Here is a 17,205-nt window from a genome sequence, read left to right on the forward strand (position 1 = left end):
TTTTTTTATTTTACCTTTATTTTACTAGGCAAGTCAGTTAAACCTCTTGAAACTCCCCATCCCGGATCCGGGATTGTGACTAAGCCTCAGGCTCATTAGCATAACGCAACGTTAACGATTTCAGAAAATCGCAAATAAAATTAAAATAATGCGTTTGCTCTCAAGCTTAGCCTTTTCTTAACAACACTGTCATCTCAGATTTTCAAAATATGCTTTTGAACCATAGAAATTGACTAATTTGTGTAAGAGTATGCAAAGCTAGCATAGCATTTTGTGTAGCATGTAGCACGCAACATTTTCACAAAAGCCAGATAACCAAATAAATAAAATCATTTACCTTTGAAGAGCTTCTGATGTTTTCAATGAGGAGACTCCCAGCCACATACCAAATGCGCAGTGTTTCCTGAAAGCGTCTGTGTGTAGGAGAAATCGTTCCGTTTTCTACATTGCGCCTGGCTACCGAAACGAACCGAAAATGCAGTCACCTACAACGTGAAACTTTTTCCGGATTAACTACATAATATCGACCGAAACATGGCAAACGTTGTTTGGAATCAATCCTCAAGGTGTTTTTTCACATATCTCTTCATTGACATGCAGTTCGTGGAAGCTTGCTTCTCTCTCTGTGCCCCATGGAAAAATACTGGCAGGTGACTTTTGCGCACCAATTTCGGCGCAGGACACCGGGCGGACACGTGGTAAATGTGGTCTCTTATGGTCAATCTTCCAACGATCTGCCTACAAATACGTCACAATGCTGCAGACACCTTGGGGAAACGACAGAAAGGGCAGACTCATTCCTCTTGCGTTCACAGCCATATAAGGAGATCATGAAAGACAGAGCCTCAAAAATCCTTGTCATTTCCTGGATGCCAAGTCATCTTGGTTTTGCCTGAAGCTCACGTTAAAGGGCACGCACAGAGAAGATATTTGTATTTCTGGACACGTCAGAGTGTTTTCTTTCGAACAGTAGCAATTATATGCATAGTCGAGCATCTTTTTGTGACAAAATATCTTGTTTAAAACGGGAACGTTTTTCTTCCAAAAATGAAATAGCGCCACCATAAGTGTAAGAGGTTAAGAACAAATTCTTATTTTCAATAACTGCCTAGGAATAGTGGGTTAACTGCCTGTTCAGGGGCAGAACGACAGATTTGTACCTTGTCAGCTCGGGGATTTGAACTTGCAACCTTTCGATTACTAGTCCAATGCTCTAACCACTAGGCCACCCTGCCGCCCCATGGGGTTGACCTTGCCACTGTTTCATTCTGAGTTCATTCTATGTTGTGGCTGTGTAACTTTGTTGTTGTTGCTGTTGCTGTTGTTGTGTGTCTATGTTAGCTGTGGACTGTGTTGTAACTGTGTCTATGTTAGCTGTGGACTGTGGTGTAACTGTGTCTATGTTAGCTGTGGACTGTGGTGTAACTGTGTCTATGTTAGCTGTGGACTGTGTTGTAACTGTGTCTATGTTAGCTGTGGACTGTGGTGTAACAGTGTGTCTATGTTAGCTGTGGACTGTGGTGTAACTGTGTGTCTATGTTAGCTGTGGACTGTGTTGTAACTGTGTGTCTATTGTAGCTGTTTCTGTATCTGTGTCGTTGTTGTAACTGTGTTGTTGTTGTAACTGTGTCGGTGCTGTAATTGTGTTGTTGTTGTAACTGTATCGTTGCTGTAACTGTGTTGTTATTGTAACTGTGTCGTTGCTGTAACTGTGTCGTTGTTGTAACTGTGTCGTTGTTGTAACTGTGTCGTTGTTGTAACTGTGTCGTTGCTGTAACTGTGTCGTTTTGTAACTGTGTCGTTGCTGTAACTGTGTCGTTGCTGTAACTGTGTCGTTGCTGTAACTGTGTCGTTGCTGTACCTGTGTCGTTGCTGTACCTGTGTCGTTTTTGTAACTGTGTCGTTGCTGTAACTGTGTCGTTGCTGTAACTGTGTCGTTGCTGTACCTGTGTCGTTGCTGTACCTGTGCTGTAACTGTGTCGTTGCTGTACCTGTGTCGTTGCTGTACCTGTGCTGTAACTGTGTCATTGCTGTACCTGTGTCGTTGCTGTACCTGTGCTGTAACTGTGTCGTTGCTGTACCTGTGTCGTTGCTGTACCTGTGCTGTAACTGTGTCATTGCTGTGCCTGTGTCGTTGCTGTACCTGTGTCGTTGCTGTAACTGTGCTGTAACTGTGACATTGCTGTAACTGTGTCGGTGCTGTAACTGTGTCGGTGCTGTAACTGTGTCGTTGCTGTACCTGTGTCGTTGCTGTAACTGTGTCGGTGCTGTAACTGTGTCGGTGCTGTAACTGTGTCGTTGCTGTACCTGTGTCGTTGCTGTACCTGTGTTGTTGCTGTACCTGTGCTGTAACTGTGTCGTTGCTGTACCTGTGTCGTTGCTGTACCTGTGTCGTTGCTGTCCTGTGTCGTTGCTGTAACGGTGCTGTAACTGTGTTGTTGCTGTACCTGTGTTGTTGCTGTAACTGTGTCGTTGCTGTAACTGTGCTGTAACTGTGTCGTTGCTGTAACTGTGTCGTTGCTGTACCTGTGTCGTTGCTGTAACTGTGTCGTTGCTGTAACTGTGCTGTAACTGTGTCGTTGCTGTAACTGTGTTGTTGCTGTAACTGTGTCGTTGCTGTACCTGTGTCGTTGCTGTACCTGTGTCGTTGCTGTACCTGTGCTGTAACTGTGTCGTTGCTGTACCTCTGTCGTTGCTGTACCTGTGCTGTAACTGTGTCATTGCTGTACCTGTGTAGTTGCTGTACCTGTGTCGTTGCTGTAACTGTGCTGTAATTGTGACATTGCTCTAACTGTGTCGTTGCTGCAACTGTGTCGTTGCTGTACCTGTGTCGTTGCTGTAACTGTGTCATTGCTGTAACTGTGTCGTTGCTGTACCTGTGTCGTTGCTGTAACTGTGTCGTTGCTGTACCTGTGCTGTAACTGTGTCGTTGCTGTACCTGTGTCGTTGCTGTAACTGTGCTGTAACTGTGACATTGCTGTAACTGTGTCGGTGCTGTAACTGTGTCGGTGCTGTAACTGTGCCATTACTGTAACTGTGCTGTTGCTGTAACTGTGTTGTTGCTGTAACTGTGTCGTTGCTGTAACTGTGTCATTGCTGTACCTGTGTCGTTGCTGTAACTGTGTCGTTGCTGTAACTGTGTCGTTGCTGTACCTGTGTCGTTGCTGTACCTGTGTCGTTGCTGTACCTGTGTTGTTGCTGTACCTGTGCTGTAACTGTGTCGTTGCTGTACCTGTGCTGTAACTGTGTCATTGCTGTACCTGTGTCGTTGCTGTACCTGTGTCGTTGCTGTAACTGTGCTGTAACTGTGTCATTGCTGTAACTGTGTCGGTGCTGTACCTGTGTCGTTGCTGTAACTGTGTCGTTGCTGTAACTGTGCTGTAACTGTGCCGTTACGTTTCTATGTCTTCCAGACCTGGACTGTGGTCCCCCCCTGCAGGTGAAGCATGCAGAGCTCCAGTTCTCCTCTACGTCGCCAGGCTCCATGGCTCTGTACGTGTGCCACCCAGGGTACACCCCCATGCCCAGGGCCACCCAGAGCATCTGTGGGGGGCAGGGAGCCTGGAGCCAACCACCTGTCTGCCAGGGTCTGTATGCAGTAACACACGACATGGCACGTCTGTCTGTCTGTCTGTCTGTCTGTCTGTCTGTCTGTCTGTCTGTCATGAATACTACTAACATAGTGGTCTGTCTGTCTGTCTGTCTGTGGTCTTCTGGGTTCTTCATTAGTCTTTACTGTACCTATTCGGGGGGGGGGGGTTCTGCCTCCCGCTTGGTGCAGTGGTCTAAGGCTCTGCATCGCAGTGGTCTAAGGCTCTGCATCGCAGTGGTCTAAGGCTCTGCATCGCAGTGCTACCTGGGCCACTAGAGATCCTGGTTTGAGTCCAGGCTCTGGCACAGCCGGCCGCGACCGGGAGACCCATGAGGCGGCGCACAATTGGCCCAAAGTCGTCCAGGTTAGGGGAGTGTTTGGCCGGCAGCGCCTCCTGTGGCTGGCCAGGTGCAGTGCATGCTGACACGTCGCCAGGTGTACTGTGTTTCCTTCGACACATTGGTGCGGCTGGCGTCCGGGTTAAGTGGGCATTGTTTCAAGAAGCAGTGCGGCTTTGTTGGGTTGTGTTTCGGAGGACGCACGGCTCTCGACTTTCGCCTGTCCCGAGTCCGTACTGGAGTTGCATTGAGACAAGACTGGAACTACCAATTGGATACCACGAAATTAGGGAGAAAATGGGGTAAAAAAATATATCTATATATTTATTTTTTATTTGGGTGCTTATAAACAGTTACTTGGTGGTCTCTGCAGAGAGCTGAATGGGAAAGGCAGATATTGCATTGGCAGTTTCACTGTCAATCATATTTTAGAGGGAAATCTAATCTGTGTCCCAAACAGATCCTATTCCCTATATAGTGCACTACTTTATATACATAGATGGTACCGACAGACATGGCAGCTCTGCTTCTAGCTCCTAAGCAACTTTGCAGTATTTCTTTTTTTGTGTGTGTTATTTCTTACATTATTAGCACAGAACGTTTTATTTGTGTTATTACATACAGCCGGGAAATAACTTTTGTATATCAGAGCGACGGTAACTCACCAGCATTACAACCAGGAATACGACTTTCCTGAATCGTATCCTTTGTTCGTACCCCCAAGGGCATTTGAACTTATCCCAGAGGCTGCTCCAAGACACTGCCAGAGGAGAAGAGGTTCTTAAGAGTGGACTTCTAGTCCAACTCAGGAGGCAGGCACAACATCCACTGCTCCTGAGTATATTACTTGCAAATGTTCAGTCTCTGGATAATAAAGTAGACGAGCTCAGGCCGAGGATCTCCTTCCAGAGAGACATCTTGGACTGTAACATACTCTGTTTCACGGAATCATGGCTCTTTCCGGATATACTGTCCCTGTCCATACAGCCAGTTGGGTTCTCAGTACATCACGCAGACAGGAATAAAGAACTCTCCGGAAAAAGAAAGGCGTGGATCCATGTATCATGATTAACTACTCATGGTGTGATTGTGATAACATACAGAAACTCAAGTCTTTTTATTCACCCGAACTAGAATACCTCACAATCAAATGCCGACCGTATTACCTCCCGAGGTAATTCTCTTCTGTTGTAGTCACAGTCGTGTACATTCCCTCTCAAGCCGAAACCACGACAGCCCTCAAGGAACAACACTGGACTTTATGCAAACTGGAAACAACATGTCCTGAGGCCGCATTTATTGTAGCTGCGGATTTTAACAAAGACAATTTGAGGAAAATGCTACCGAAGTTCTATCAACACATTGACTGTAGTACTCGCTCAGGAAAATCACTTGATCACTGCTACTCACCTTTTCGACATGCCTTTTCAACACGCCTACAAGGCCCTCCCCTGCCCTCGAGATTAAGACTCCATTTTGCTCCTCCCTTCCTATAGGCAGAAACTCAAACAGGAAGTACCCATGCTAAGGTGTATTTAATGCTGGTCTGACCAATCGGAATCCATGCTTCAAGATTGTTTTGATCGTGCAGATTGGGATATGTTCTGGCTAGCCTCTGAGAATAATATTGACGTTTACACGGACCCGGTGACTGTTGTTGGGATGTTGTTCTCATGGTGACTATTAAAACCAACCCAAACCAGAAACCGTGGATAGATGGCAGCATTCGCGCAAAACTGATAAAGCGAAATGCCGAATTTAATCATGACAAGGTGACTGGGAATATGGCCAAGTACAAAGAGTGCAGTTAATCCCTCCGTAAGGCAATCAAAAAGGCAAAACATCAGTACAGAGACAAAGTGGAGTCACAATTCAATGGCACCATGAGACGTATGTGACAGAGTCTACAGACAATCACTGATAACAAAGGGGAAACCAGTCATGTCACAGTAACCGACGTCTTGCTCCCAGACAAGCTAAACACCTTCTTTGCCGGTTTTGAGGATACCACAGTGCCACCAAAGCGGAAAGCGCCCAAGAACTGTGGGCTCTCGTTCTCCGTGGCTAACGTGAGTAAGACATTTCAGTATGTTAACCATCGCAAGGCTGCCGGCCCAGTCGGCATCCCTAGCCGCGTCCTCAGAGCAAGGGCAGACCAGCTGGCTGGAGTGTTTACGGACATATTCAATCTCTCCCTATCCCAGTCTGCTGTCCCCACTTGCTTCAAGATGTCCACCATTGTTCCTGTACCCAAGAAAGCAAAGGTAACTGAACAAAATGACTATCGCCCCGTAGCACTCACTTCTGTCATCATCGTGCTTTGAGAGGCTAGTTAAGGATCATATCACCTCTACCTTACATGACACCCTAAACCCACTTCAGTTTGCTTATCACCCCAATAGATCCACAGACGATGCAATTGCCATCGCACTGCACACTGCCATATCCCGTCGGCGTACACATCACTGACAATCTGAAATGGTCCACCCACACAGACAGTGTGGCGAAGAAGGAGCAACAGCGTCTCTAAGACCCTCACAAACCTTTACAGATGAACCATCGAGAGGATCCTGTTGGGCTGTATCACCTCCTGGTACGGCAACTGCACCGCCCGCAACTGCAAGGCTCTCCCCAGGGTGGTACGCATCCCTGGGGGAACACTTCCTGCCCTCCTGGATACCAACAGCACCCGATGTCAAGGGAAGGTCAAAAAGATCATCAAGGACATCAAACACCCGAGCCACGGCCTGTTCACCCCGTTATCATTCAGAAGGCAAAGTCAGTACAGGTGCCTCAAAGCTGGGACCGAGAGACTGAAAAACAGCTTCTATCTCAAGGCCATCAGCCCGTTAAACAGCCATCACTAGCCGGCTTCCACCCAGTTATACAACCCTGCACCTTAGAGGCTGCTGCCCTATATACATAGACCTCGAATCACTGGTCACTTTAATAATGGAACACCACTCACATTAATAATGTTTACATACTGCTTTAATCATCTCATATGTATATACTGTATTCTATTCACCTGTATTCTAGTCAATGCCACTCCAACATTGCTCGTCCTAATATTTATATATTTCTTAATTCCATTCTTTTACTTTTTTGATTTAGTAAAGTCCAATGGGCCCTGGTCAAAAGTAGTGCACTAAATAGGGAATAGGGCTCTGATCTAAAGTAGTGCACTATATAGGGAATAGGGCTCTGGTCTAAAGTAGTGCACTATATAGGGAATAGGGTGCCATAGGGCTCTGGTCTAAAGTAGTGCACTATATAGGGAGTAGGGTTCCATAGGGCTCTGGTCAAAAGTAGTGAACTATATAGGGAATAGGGTTCCATTTGAGACTAATTTCTTAATCTCACACGGGCCTGTTTGGTTTAGCGTTCTCAAATGTTTGTTTGTTTATGTAGAGATCAGCGAGTGTTTACTTTACTGACTTTAGTGTCCCCATGAGGAAATTTTGTTGCAGTGTCATGTACATATTTAAAGTGGTGTTTAAATACAGAACAAAATGACAATACAACTTTCAGAACAGTTACATACTATGTATTCCTCCACAATCTCTATGTTCTGACCTCTGAGAGACGTTGCGGAGGCCACTTTAATTATGTAATCTTTATTCAAGTTTGTCCCCGCCCTGTCTGAACGGAGGAACATGTAGGAACAGGATGGTGAGGGTAGTTTCAGTAGAAACCGCTGTCAGACAAGTATAATTCAGCTGTATACTGCTTCTGCACCTACAGGTTTCTCCTCTATACTGCTTCTATACCTACAGGTTTCTCCTCTATACTACTTCTGCACCTACAGGTTTCTCCTCTATACTACTTCTGCACCTACAGGTTTCTCCTTTATACTGCTTCTATACCTACAGGTTTCTCCTCTATACTGCTTCTATACCTACAGGTTTCTCCTCTATACTGCTTCTATACCTACAGGTTTCTCGTCTATACTGCTTCTATACCTACAGGTTTCTCCTCTATACTGCTTCTGTACCTACAGGTTTCTCCTCTATACTGCTTCTATACCTACAGGTTTCTCCTCTATACTACTTCTGCACCTACAGGTTTCTCCTCTATACTACTTCTGCACCTATAGGTTTCTCCTCTATACTGTTTCTATACCTACAGGTTTCTCCTCTATACTGCTTCTATCCCTACAGGTTTCTCCTCTATACTGCTTCTATAACTACAGGTTTCTCCTCTATACTGCTTCTATACCTACAGGTGTCTCCTCTATACTGCTTCTATACGTACAGGTTTCTCCTCTATACTGCTTCTATACCTACAGGTTTCTCCTCTATACTACTTCTGCACCTACAGGTTTCTCCTCTATACTACTTCTGCACCTATAGGTTTCTCCTCTATACTACTTCTGCAACTATAGGTTTCTCCTCTATACTGTTTCTATACCTACAGGTTTCTCCTCTATACTGCTTCTATCCCTACAGGTTTCTCCTCTATACTGCTTCTATACCTACAGGTTTCTCCTCTATACTGCTTCTATACCTACAGGTTTCTCCTCTATACTGCTTCTATACCTACAGGTTTCACCTCTATACTGCTTCTATCCCTACAGGTTTCTCCTCTATACTGCTTCTATACCTACAGGTTTCTCCTCTATACTACTTCTGCACCTACAGGTTTCTCCTCTATACTACTTCTGCACCTATAGGTTTCTCCTCTATACTGCTTCTATACCTACAGGTTTCTCCTCTATACTGCTTCTATACCTACAGGTTTCTCCTCTATACTGCTTCTATACCTACAGGTTTCTCCTCTATACTGCTTCTATACCTACAGGTTTCTCCTCTATACTGCTTCTATACCTACAGGTTTCTCCTCTATACTGCTTCTATCCCTACAGGTTTCTCCTCTATACTGCTTCTATACCTATAGGTTTCTCCTCTATACTGCTTCTATACCTACAGGTTTCACCTCTATACTGCTTCTATCCCTACAGGTTTCTCCTCTATACTGCTTCTATACCTACAGGTTTCTCCTCTATACTGCTTCTATACCTACAGGTTTCTCCTCTATACTACTTCTGCACCTACAGGTTTCTCCTCTATACTACTTCTGCACCTATAGGTTTCTCCTCTAAACTGCTTCTATACCTACAGGTTTCTCCTCTATACTGCTTCTATACCTACAGGTTTCTCCTCTATACTGCTTCTATACCTACAGGTTTCTCCTCTATACTGCTTCTATCCCTACAGGTTTCTCCTCTATACTGCTTCTATACCTACAAGTTTCTCCTCTATACTGCTTCTATCCCTACAGGTTTCTCCTCTATATTGCTCCTGTACCTATAGGTTTCACCTCTATACTGCTTCTATACCTACAGGTTTCTCCTCTATACTGCTTCTATACCTACAGGTTTCTCCTCTATACTGCTTCTATCCCTACAGGTTTCACCTCTATACTGCTTCTATACCTACAGGTTTCACCTCTATACTGCTTCTATACCTACAGGTTTCTCCTCTATACTGCTTCTATACCTACAGGGTTCTCCTCTATACTGCTTCTATCCCTACAGGTTTCACCTCTATACTGCTTCTATCCCTACAGGTTTCACCTCTATACTGCTTCTATACCTACAGGTTTCTCCTCTATACTGCTTCTATACCTACAGGTTTCTCCTCTATACTGCTTCTATACCTACAGGTTTCTCCTCTATACTGCTTCTATACCTACAGGTTTCTCCTCTATACTGCTTTTGTACCTACAGGTTTCTCCTCTATACTGCTTCTATACCTACAGGTTTCTCCTCTATACTGCTTCTATACCTACAGGTTTCTCCTCTATACTGCTTCTATACCTACAGGTTTCTCCTCTATACTGCTTCTATACCTACAGGTTTCTCCTCTATACTGCTTCTGTACCTACAGGTTTCTCCTCTATACTGCTTCTATACCTACAGGTTTCTCCTCTATACTGCTTCTATACCTACAGGTTTCTCCTCTATACTGCTTCTATACCTACAGGTTTCTCCTCTATACTGCTTCTATACCTACAGGTTTACTGCAGGTAGACTACATCTCTCAAAGCTAAGTCTGTCTGTCTGTCTGTCTGGGAGGAATCAGTTAAATGTAATCTGATTACAAAAAGAACCCTGTAACTTTAATCATTTACGTTACCTCTTAAGAGGAATGTAATCAGATTACAAAAATAACCCTGTAACTTTAATCAGTTCCTCTTAAGAGGAATGTAATCAGATTACATTACTGACTATGGAGTAATCCACAAGTGGACAGGTTAACCAGCAGCTGTAACCGATTACATTTAGACAGTAACCTACCCAACCCTGTGTGTGTGTCTGCGCATTCTTGCGTAGGTGTGCATACGTGTGTATGTTCATAAGTGTGTGTGGGTGTGTGTGTGCGCGTTTTCCTCTCAGATATGGATGAGTGTCTGTCGGGGCCATGTAAACATGGAGGAACATGTGAGGACCAGCCGGGATCCTACTACTGCCACTGCCAACACGGCTTCAGAGGGCAAGACTGTGAAATAGGTACAACATTCACTCTAAGGGCGATATGTATCATGTATCCCTCCAGTTGTATTCCAGTTGTATCCCTCCAGCTGTATTCCAGTTGTATCCTTCCAGTTGTGTCCCTCCAGCTGTATTCCTGTTGTATCCCTCCAGCTGTATTCCAGTTGTATCCCTCCAGCTGTATTCCAGTTGTATCCTTCCAGTTGTATCCCTCCAGCTGTATTCCAGTTGTGTCCCTCCAGCTGTATTCCAGGTGTATCCATCCAGCTGTATTCCTGTTGTATCCCTCCAACTGTATTCCTGTTGTATCCCTCCAGCTGTATTCCTGTTGTATCCCTCCAGCTGTATTCCTGTTGTATCCCTCCAGCTGTATTCCTGTTGTATCCCTCCAGCTGTATTCCTGTTGTATCCCTCCAGCTGTATCCCTCCAGCTGTATTCCAGTTGTATCCCTCCAGCTGTATTCCTGTTGTATCCCTCCAGCTGTATTCCTGTTGTATCCCTCCAGCTGTATTCCAGTTGTATCCCTCCAGCTGTATTCCTGTTGTATCCCTCCAGCTGTATTCCTGCTGTATCCCTCCAGCTGTATTCCTGTTGTATCCCTCCAGCTGTATTGCCGTTGTATCCTTCCAGCTGGATCCCTCCAGCTGTATCCCTCCAGCTGTATTCCAGTTGTATCCCTCCTGTTGTATCCCTCCAGTTGTATCCCTCCAGCTGTATTCCAGTTGTATCCCTCCAGCTGTATTCCAGTTATATCCTTCCAGCTGTATTCCAGTTGTATCCCTCCAGCTGTATTCCAGTTGTATCCCTCCATCTGTATTCCAGTTGTATCCCTCCAGTTGTTTTCTAGTTTTATCCCTCCAGCTGTATTCCAGTTGTATCCCTCCAGCTGTATTACAGTTGTATCCCTCCAGATGTATTCCAGTTGTATCCATCCAGCTGTATCAACCCAGCTGTTTTCCAGTTGTATCCCTCCAGCTGTTTTCCTCCAGCTGTATTCCAGTTGTAGCCCTCCAGCTGTATCCCTCCAGCTGTTTTCCAGTTGTATCCCTCCAGCTGTATTCCAGATATATCCCTCCAGCTGTTTTCCAGTTGTATCCCTCCAGCTGTATCCCTCCAGCTGTATTCCAGTTGTATCCCTCCAGCTGTATTCCTGTTGTATCCCTCCAGCTGTATTCCTGTTGTATCCCTCCAGCTGTATTCCAGTTGTATCCCTCCAGCTGTATTCCAGTTGTATCCTTCCAGTTGTTTTCTAGTTTTATCCCTCCAGCTGTATTCCAGTTGTATCCCTCCAGCTGTATTACAGTTGTATCCCTCCAGATGTATTCCAGTTGTATCCATCCAGCTGTATCAACCCAGCTGTTTTCCAGTTGTATCCCTCCAGCTGTTTTCCTCCAGCTGTATTCCAGTTGTAGCCCTCCAGCTGTATCCCTCCAGCTGTTTTCCAGTTGTATCCCTCCAGCTGTATTCCAGTTATATCCCTCCAGCTGTTTTCCAGTTGTATCCCTCCAGCTGTATCCCTCCAGCTGTATTCCAGTTGTATCCCTCCAGCTGTATTCCTGTTGTATCCCTCCAGCTGTATTCCTGTTGTATCCCTCCAGCTGTATTCCAGTTGTATCCCTCCAGCTGTATTCCAGTTGTATCCCTCCAGCTGTATTTCAGTTGTATCCCTCCAGCTGTTTTCCAGTTGTATCCCTCCAGCTGTATCCCTCCAGCTGTATTCCAGTTGTATCCCTCCAGCTGTATTCCAGTTGTATCCTTCCAGTTGAATCCCTCCAGCTGTATTCCAGTTGTATCCCTCCAGCTGTATTCCAGTTGTATCCTTCCAGTTGTAACCCTCCAGCTGTATTCCAGTTGTATCCTTCCAGTTGTATCCCTCCAGTTGTATCACTCCAGCTGTATTCCAGTTGTATCCTTCCAGTTGTAACCCTCCAGCTGTATTCCAGTTGAATCCTTCCAGTTGTATCCCTCCAGCTGTATCCCTCCAGTTGTATCACTCCAGCTGAATTTCAGTTGTATCCCTCCAGCTGTATTCCTGTTGTGTCCCTCCAGCTGTATTTCAGTTGTATCCCTCCAGCTGTATTCCAGTTGTATCACTCCAGCTGCATCCCTCCAGCTGTATTCCAGTTGTATCCATCCAGCCTTATTCCAGTTGTATCCCTCCAGCTGTATTTCAGTTGTATCCCTCCAGCTGTATCAACCCAGCTGTTTTCCAGTTGTATCCCTCCAGCTGCATCCCTCCAGCTGTATTCCAGTTGTATCCATCCAGCCTTATTCCAGTTGTATCCCTCCAGCTGTATTTCAGCTGCATCCCTCCAGCTGTATTCCAGTTGTATCCTTCCAGCTGTATTCCAGTTGTATCCCTCCAGCTGTATTCCTGTTATATCCCTCCAGCTGTATTTCAGTTGTATCCCTCCAGCTGTATTCCAGTTGTATCCCTCCTGCTGTATTCCAGTTGTATCCCTCCAGCTGTATTCCTGTTGTATCCCTCCAGCTGTATTCCAGTTGTATCCCTCCAGTTGTATTCCAGTTGTATCCCTCCAGCTGCATCCCTCCAGCTGTATTCCAGTTGTATCCCTCCAGCCTTATTCCAGTTGTATCCCTCCAGCTGTATTCCAGCTGCATCCCTCCAGCTGTATTCCAGTTGTATCCCTCCAGCTGTTTTCCAGTTGTACCCCTCCAGCTGTATCCCTCCATCTGTATTCCAGTTGTATCCCTCCAGTTGTATCCCTCCAGCTGTATTCCAGCTGTATCCCTCCAGCTGTTTTCCAGTTGTATTCCTGTTGTATCCCTCCAGCTGTATCCCTCCAGCTGGATTCCAGTTGTATCCCTCCAGCTGTATTCCAGTTATATCCCTCCAGCTGTATTCCTGTTCTATCCCTCCAGCTGTATTCCAGTTGTATCCCTCCAGCTGTATTCCAGTTGTATCCCTCCAGTTTTATCCCTCCAGCTGTATTCCAGTTGTATCCCTCCAGCTGTATTCCAGTTGTATCCCTCCAGCTGTATTCCAGCTGTATCCCTCCAGCTGTATTCCTGTTGTATCCTTCCTGTCTCTGAGTGTGTTGTGTCTCCAGAGCAGGACAGATGTGAGTCCAGCCCCTGTTTGAACGGCGGTGTGTGTCGGGGCTCCAGGAACAACTACCTATGTGTGTGTAAAGAAGGGTTCTTGGGGGACCGCTGTCAGTCATGTGAGTAGAGCTATACCGGTCGAGTCTGAAATGGCACCCTATTCCCTCTATAGTGCACTACTTTTGACCAGGGCCCTATGGGTAGGAAATAGGGTGCCATTCAGTGGTGGCTGCTGAGGGGAGGACGGCTCATAATAATGGCTGGGACGGAGTGAATGGAACGGCGTCAAACCATGGAAACCATGGAAACCATGGAAACCATGGAAACCACGTGTTCGATGTATTTGATACCATTCCACCTGTTCTGCTCCAGCCATTACCACGAGCTTGTCCTCCCCAATTATGGTGCCACCAACCTCCTGTGGTGCGATTTTGGATACGGTCTCTTCTACTGTGGTGGTGGTGGTGGTAACAGAATAGCACATCATGGTGACAGATGGTCTCTGACTCCCCCTAGTGGAGAATCCCTGTGTACTGCAGCCATGTGGGAACAGAGGCCTCTGCCAGAGCGACAGGAAAGGGAACTACAGCTGTACTTGCAAAGTGGGTCACACAGGCAAGGACTGTGAGAAAGGTGAGAGTCAATCACGTTCAGCTATCCCATCGACTATCAATTATTTTATTGGTGTATCATTCAAGAAACCCATAAATTCAATAAATGTATCAATTAATCAATACCAAGTCTATTCTTTGTGGTAGAAATAACCAATGGTATTTTTTTATCACTGTTCCCAGACCTGTTGCCTCCCTCTGGTCTGCATGTACTACGGGTGGAGGAGGATGAGGTGGAGCTGCGCTGGGACCTGCCGGACCCCTCCTCTCAGAGCCTGGTCAGTTTAATTCATACATTTATTTTATTTAACCCATTGTGGTCAGAAGACCTCTTTCACCAGAGGGGTATATTACAAAGCTAGATCAATTAGTTAAGACAGATTACTTTGATAAACAATTCATTACAACATCGCTCATTTCATGGTGCTTATCTTTAGCAACAACAACAACAACGTCAGCTGGCTAACTCATTGATCCTTATTTGTAGTATAACCCTCAAAGGCACCGGTCATGAGTAGTGCACTATATAGGGAATAGGGTGTTAGGGCTCTGGTCTAAAGTAGTGCACTATATAGGGGATAGGGTGTTAGGGCTCTGGTCTAAAGTAGTGTACTATATAGGGAATAGGGCTCTGGTCTATAGTAGTGCACTACATAGGGAATAGGGCTCTGGTCTATAGTAGTGCACTATATAGGGAATAGGGCTCTGGTCTAAAGTCGTGCACTATATAGGGAATAGGGCTCTGGTAAGAAGTAGTGCACTATATAGGGAATAGGGCTCTGGTCTAAAGTAGTGCACTATATAGGGAATATAGCTCTGGTCAGAAGTAGTGCACTATATAGGGAATAGGGCTCTGGTCTAAAGTAGTGCACTATATAGGGAATAGGGCTCTGGTCAGAAGTAGTGCACTATATAGGGAATAGGCCTCTGGTCTAAAGTAGTGCACTATATAGGGAATAGGCCTCTGGTCTAAAGTAGTGCACTATATAGGGAATAGGGCTCTGGTCAGAAGTAGTGCACTATATAGGGAATAGGCCTCTGGTCTAAAGTAGTGCACTATATAGGGAATAGGGCTCTGGTCAGAAGTAGTGCACTATATAGGGAATAGGCCTCTGGTCTAAAGTAGTGCACTATATAGGGAATAGGGCTCTTGTCAGAAGTAGTGCACTATATAGGGAATAGGCCTCTGGTCTAAAGTAGTGCACTATATAGGGAATAGGCCTCTGGTCTAAAGTAGTGCACTATATAGGGAATAGGGCTCTGGTCAGAAGTAGTGCACTATATAGGGAATAGGGTGCCATCAAGGAAGCACCCTGAAACCTTGAACACTTGTTCATGGGTGTTGCACCTCCGTCACTCCGTCGCGTCGTTGCCATAGTTACTGCATCACCATGCTACAGATGCTGCAGCATATTGACGTCTTTCTGAAATCGGGGCTAATGACTGTTTCATCGTAATTAGACTATAGTGGCCTGGAAATATCATGATATTGTTAAAGTAGACAAATTTAGTAGAAAATAACGTTGTTATCATTGTGTTGTCGTCAAGTTTTTCTTTAGAGCGATGGCAATGTTCTCGTGAGCTACCAACGTTTTTCAGAAATAGCAAGCAATGCTAACGTTAGCTAGCTAAAATGTCGGTGCTCTCCCCTCAATCTTAGATAGTGGAGACAGAGGCCTCTACTGGCGATATTTGAAACTTGTAATTATGTTTTCAAGCCACAGTAAGTGCATTAGCACTTCAGACGAAATGTTCATGAGCACATATTGAGACTGTGTAGAAATCTCTGCTTCAGTCCTAAAAACAAACATGCAACCCATGGATAGGTCAGTGGCTTCGCTGTGACCTACGCCCCTCTGGGTCTCCCGGGCCGTGGCAGTGGAACCAGGAAGACTGACTTCCTGGACAAGAAGCTGTCCACCTATCAGCTGCAGGGCCTGGTGCCCGGCATGCTATACAACATCTCTACGTTCTCAGTGAAACGAAACACCAACAGCAACGATGTCAGCCAGCCAGCCATTGCTCTCATACGCACCCGTGAGTGGACTGTGAATGCTTCAGTACAGTGACGATGTGTGTGTGTGTGTGTGTGTGTGTGTGTGTGTGTGTGTGTGTGTGTGTGTGTGTGTGTGTGTGTGTGTGTGTGTGTGTGTGTGTGTGTGTGTGTGTGCATTAACTGACCTGTGAGTGCAGTAACTGACCTGTGTATCTCTCTCTGTGTGTGTGTGTGTGTGTGTGTGTGTGTGTGTGTGTGTGTGTGTGTGTGTGTGTGTGTGTGTGTGTGTGTACGTGTGTGTACGTGTGTGTGTGTGTACGTGTGGGTACACTGACCGGTGTGTCAGGGCCACGGCGGGTGGACCAGCTGCAGGTAGTCAACGTATCGTCCTCCCAGGTATGGCTGAGGTGGCTGGTTCAGGCTGCTCGTCATGCTACCGTCAGCCAGGTGCGCCTTTCCCTGGTCTCCTGGGACGGTAGTGGAGTTGCCACCGCTCTGCTCAACACCAGCACAATGGAATATGCCTTCAGGTTCTGCTCCATTCAACATTATTGTCACTAGTTTGGCAGTAGATTTGAGTGATTCTCAAAGTACTTAGTCTATCCACAGGGGTACTTGGAAAGACTCGTGAGATTATAGGCCTACTGGTCTAATGCCCATGAAGAGGTAGTCTGGGCAGAGCATGATGTATTTGGAGGTAGTGACCAAACAAAAAGGTGAAAAACCACTGACTTACATCCTGCAATACTGATTATGTCCACTGGGTGCCACTGTATCACTATCACTTAATATCACTTTCTATGGCATTGGTTCTCAACCTTTTTTAGTTACTGTACAACCAATTGAATTTTGCTCTGCCCGGAAGTAACCCCTCATGTGCATTTTACAAGTTAACCTATGGTCTCATGAATCTTCTCCAGTATGCCCTGTGGGTAGGCCCAATACCCCCAGGATACCCCTTGTTGGGAGCCGCTGTTCTTGGGCACTGTCTGCACTGCAATATACATTTCATCCAGTAGATGGCGTTGTGAAGCCAACGCTGATAAACATCCATAGACCAGAGCAGAATTGTTGTTGTTTTTTGACTGGGATTTCTATCTGTGCGTTT

General features: G+C 45.8%; 1 protein-coding gene across 2 annotated transcripts in view; it reads left to right on the plus strand.

Moving 5' to 3' along the window:
* The window catches only part of sned1 (sushi, nidogen and EGF-like domains 1), a 138,530-nt gene that overhangs the window by 95,414 nt on the left and 25,911 nt on the right, over nt 1–17,205 (plus strand). The window contains exons 16-22 of one of the 2 annotated variants that reach the window (XM_064936189.1): nt 3,414–3,587; nt 10,328–10,441; nt 13,496–13,609; nt 14,007–14,123; nt 14,285–14,379; nt 15,928–16,138; nt 16,444–16,627. In XM_064936189.1, the coding sequence (XP_064792261.1) occupies nt 3,414–3,587; nt 10,328–10,441; nt 13,496–13,609; nt 14,007–14,123; nt 14,285–14,379; nt 15,928–16,138; nt 16,444–16,627 (1,009 nt within the window). The remainder of the gene's footprint in view (nt 1–3,413; nt 3,588–10,327; nt 10,442–13,495; nt 13,610–14,006; nt 14,124–14,284; nt 14,380–15,927; nt 16,139–16,443; nt 16,628–17,205) is intronic. The other variant, XM_064936190.1, reaches the window with a different exon arrangement.

The sequence above is a fragment of the Oncorhynchus masou genome, chromosome 24 (assembly GCF_036934945.1).
Source record: "Oncorhynchus masou masou isolate Uvic2021 chromosome 24, UVic_Omas_1.1, whole genome shotgun sequence".
Lineage (NCBI taxonomy): Eukaryota > Metazoa > Chordata > Actinopteri > Salmoniformes > Salmonidae > Oncorhynchus > Oncorhynchus masou.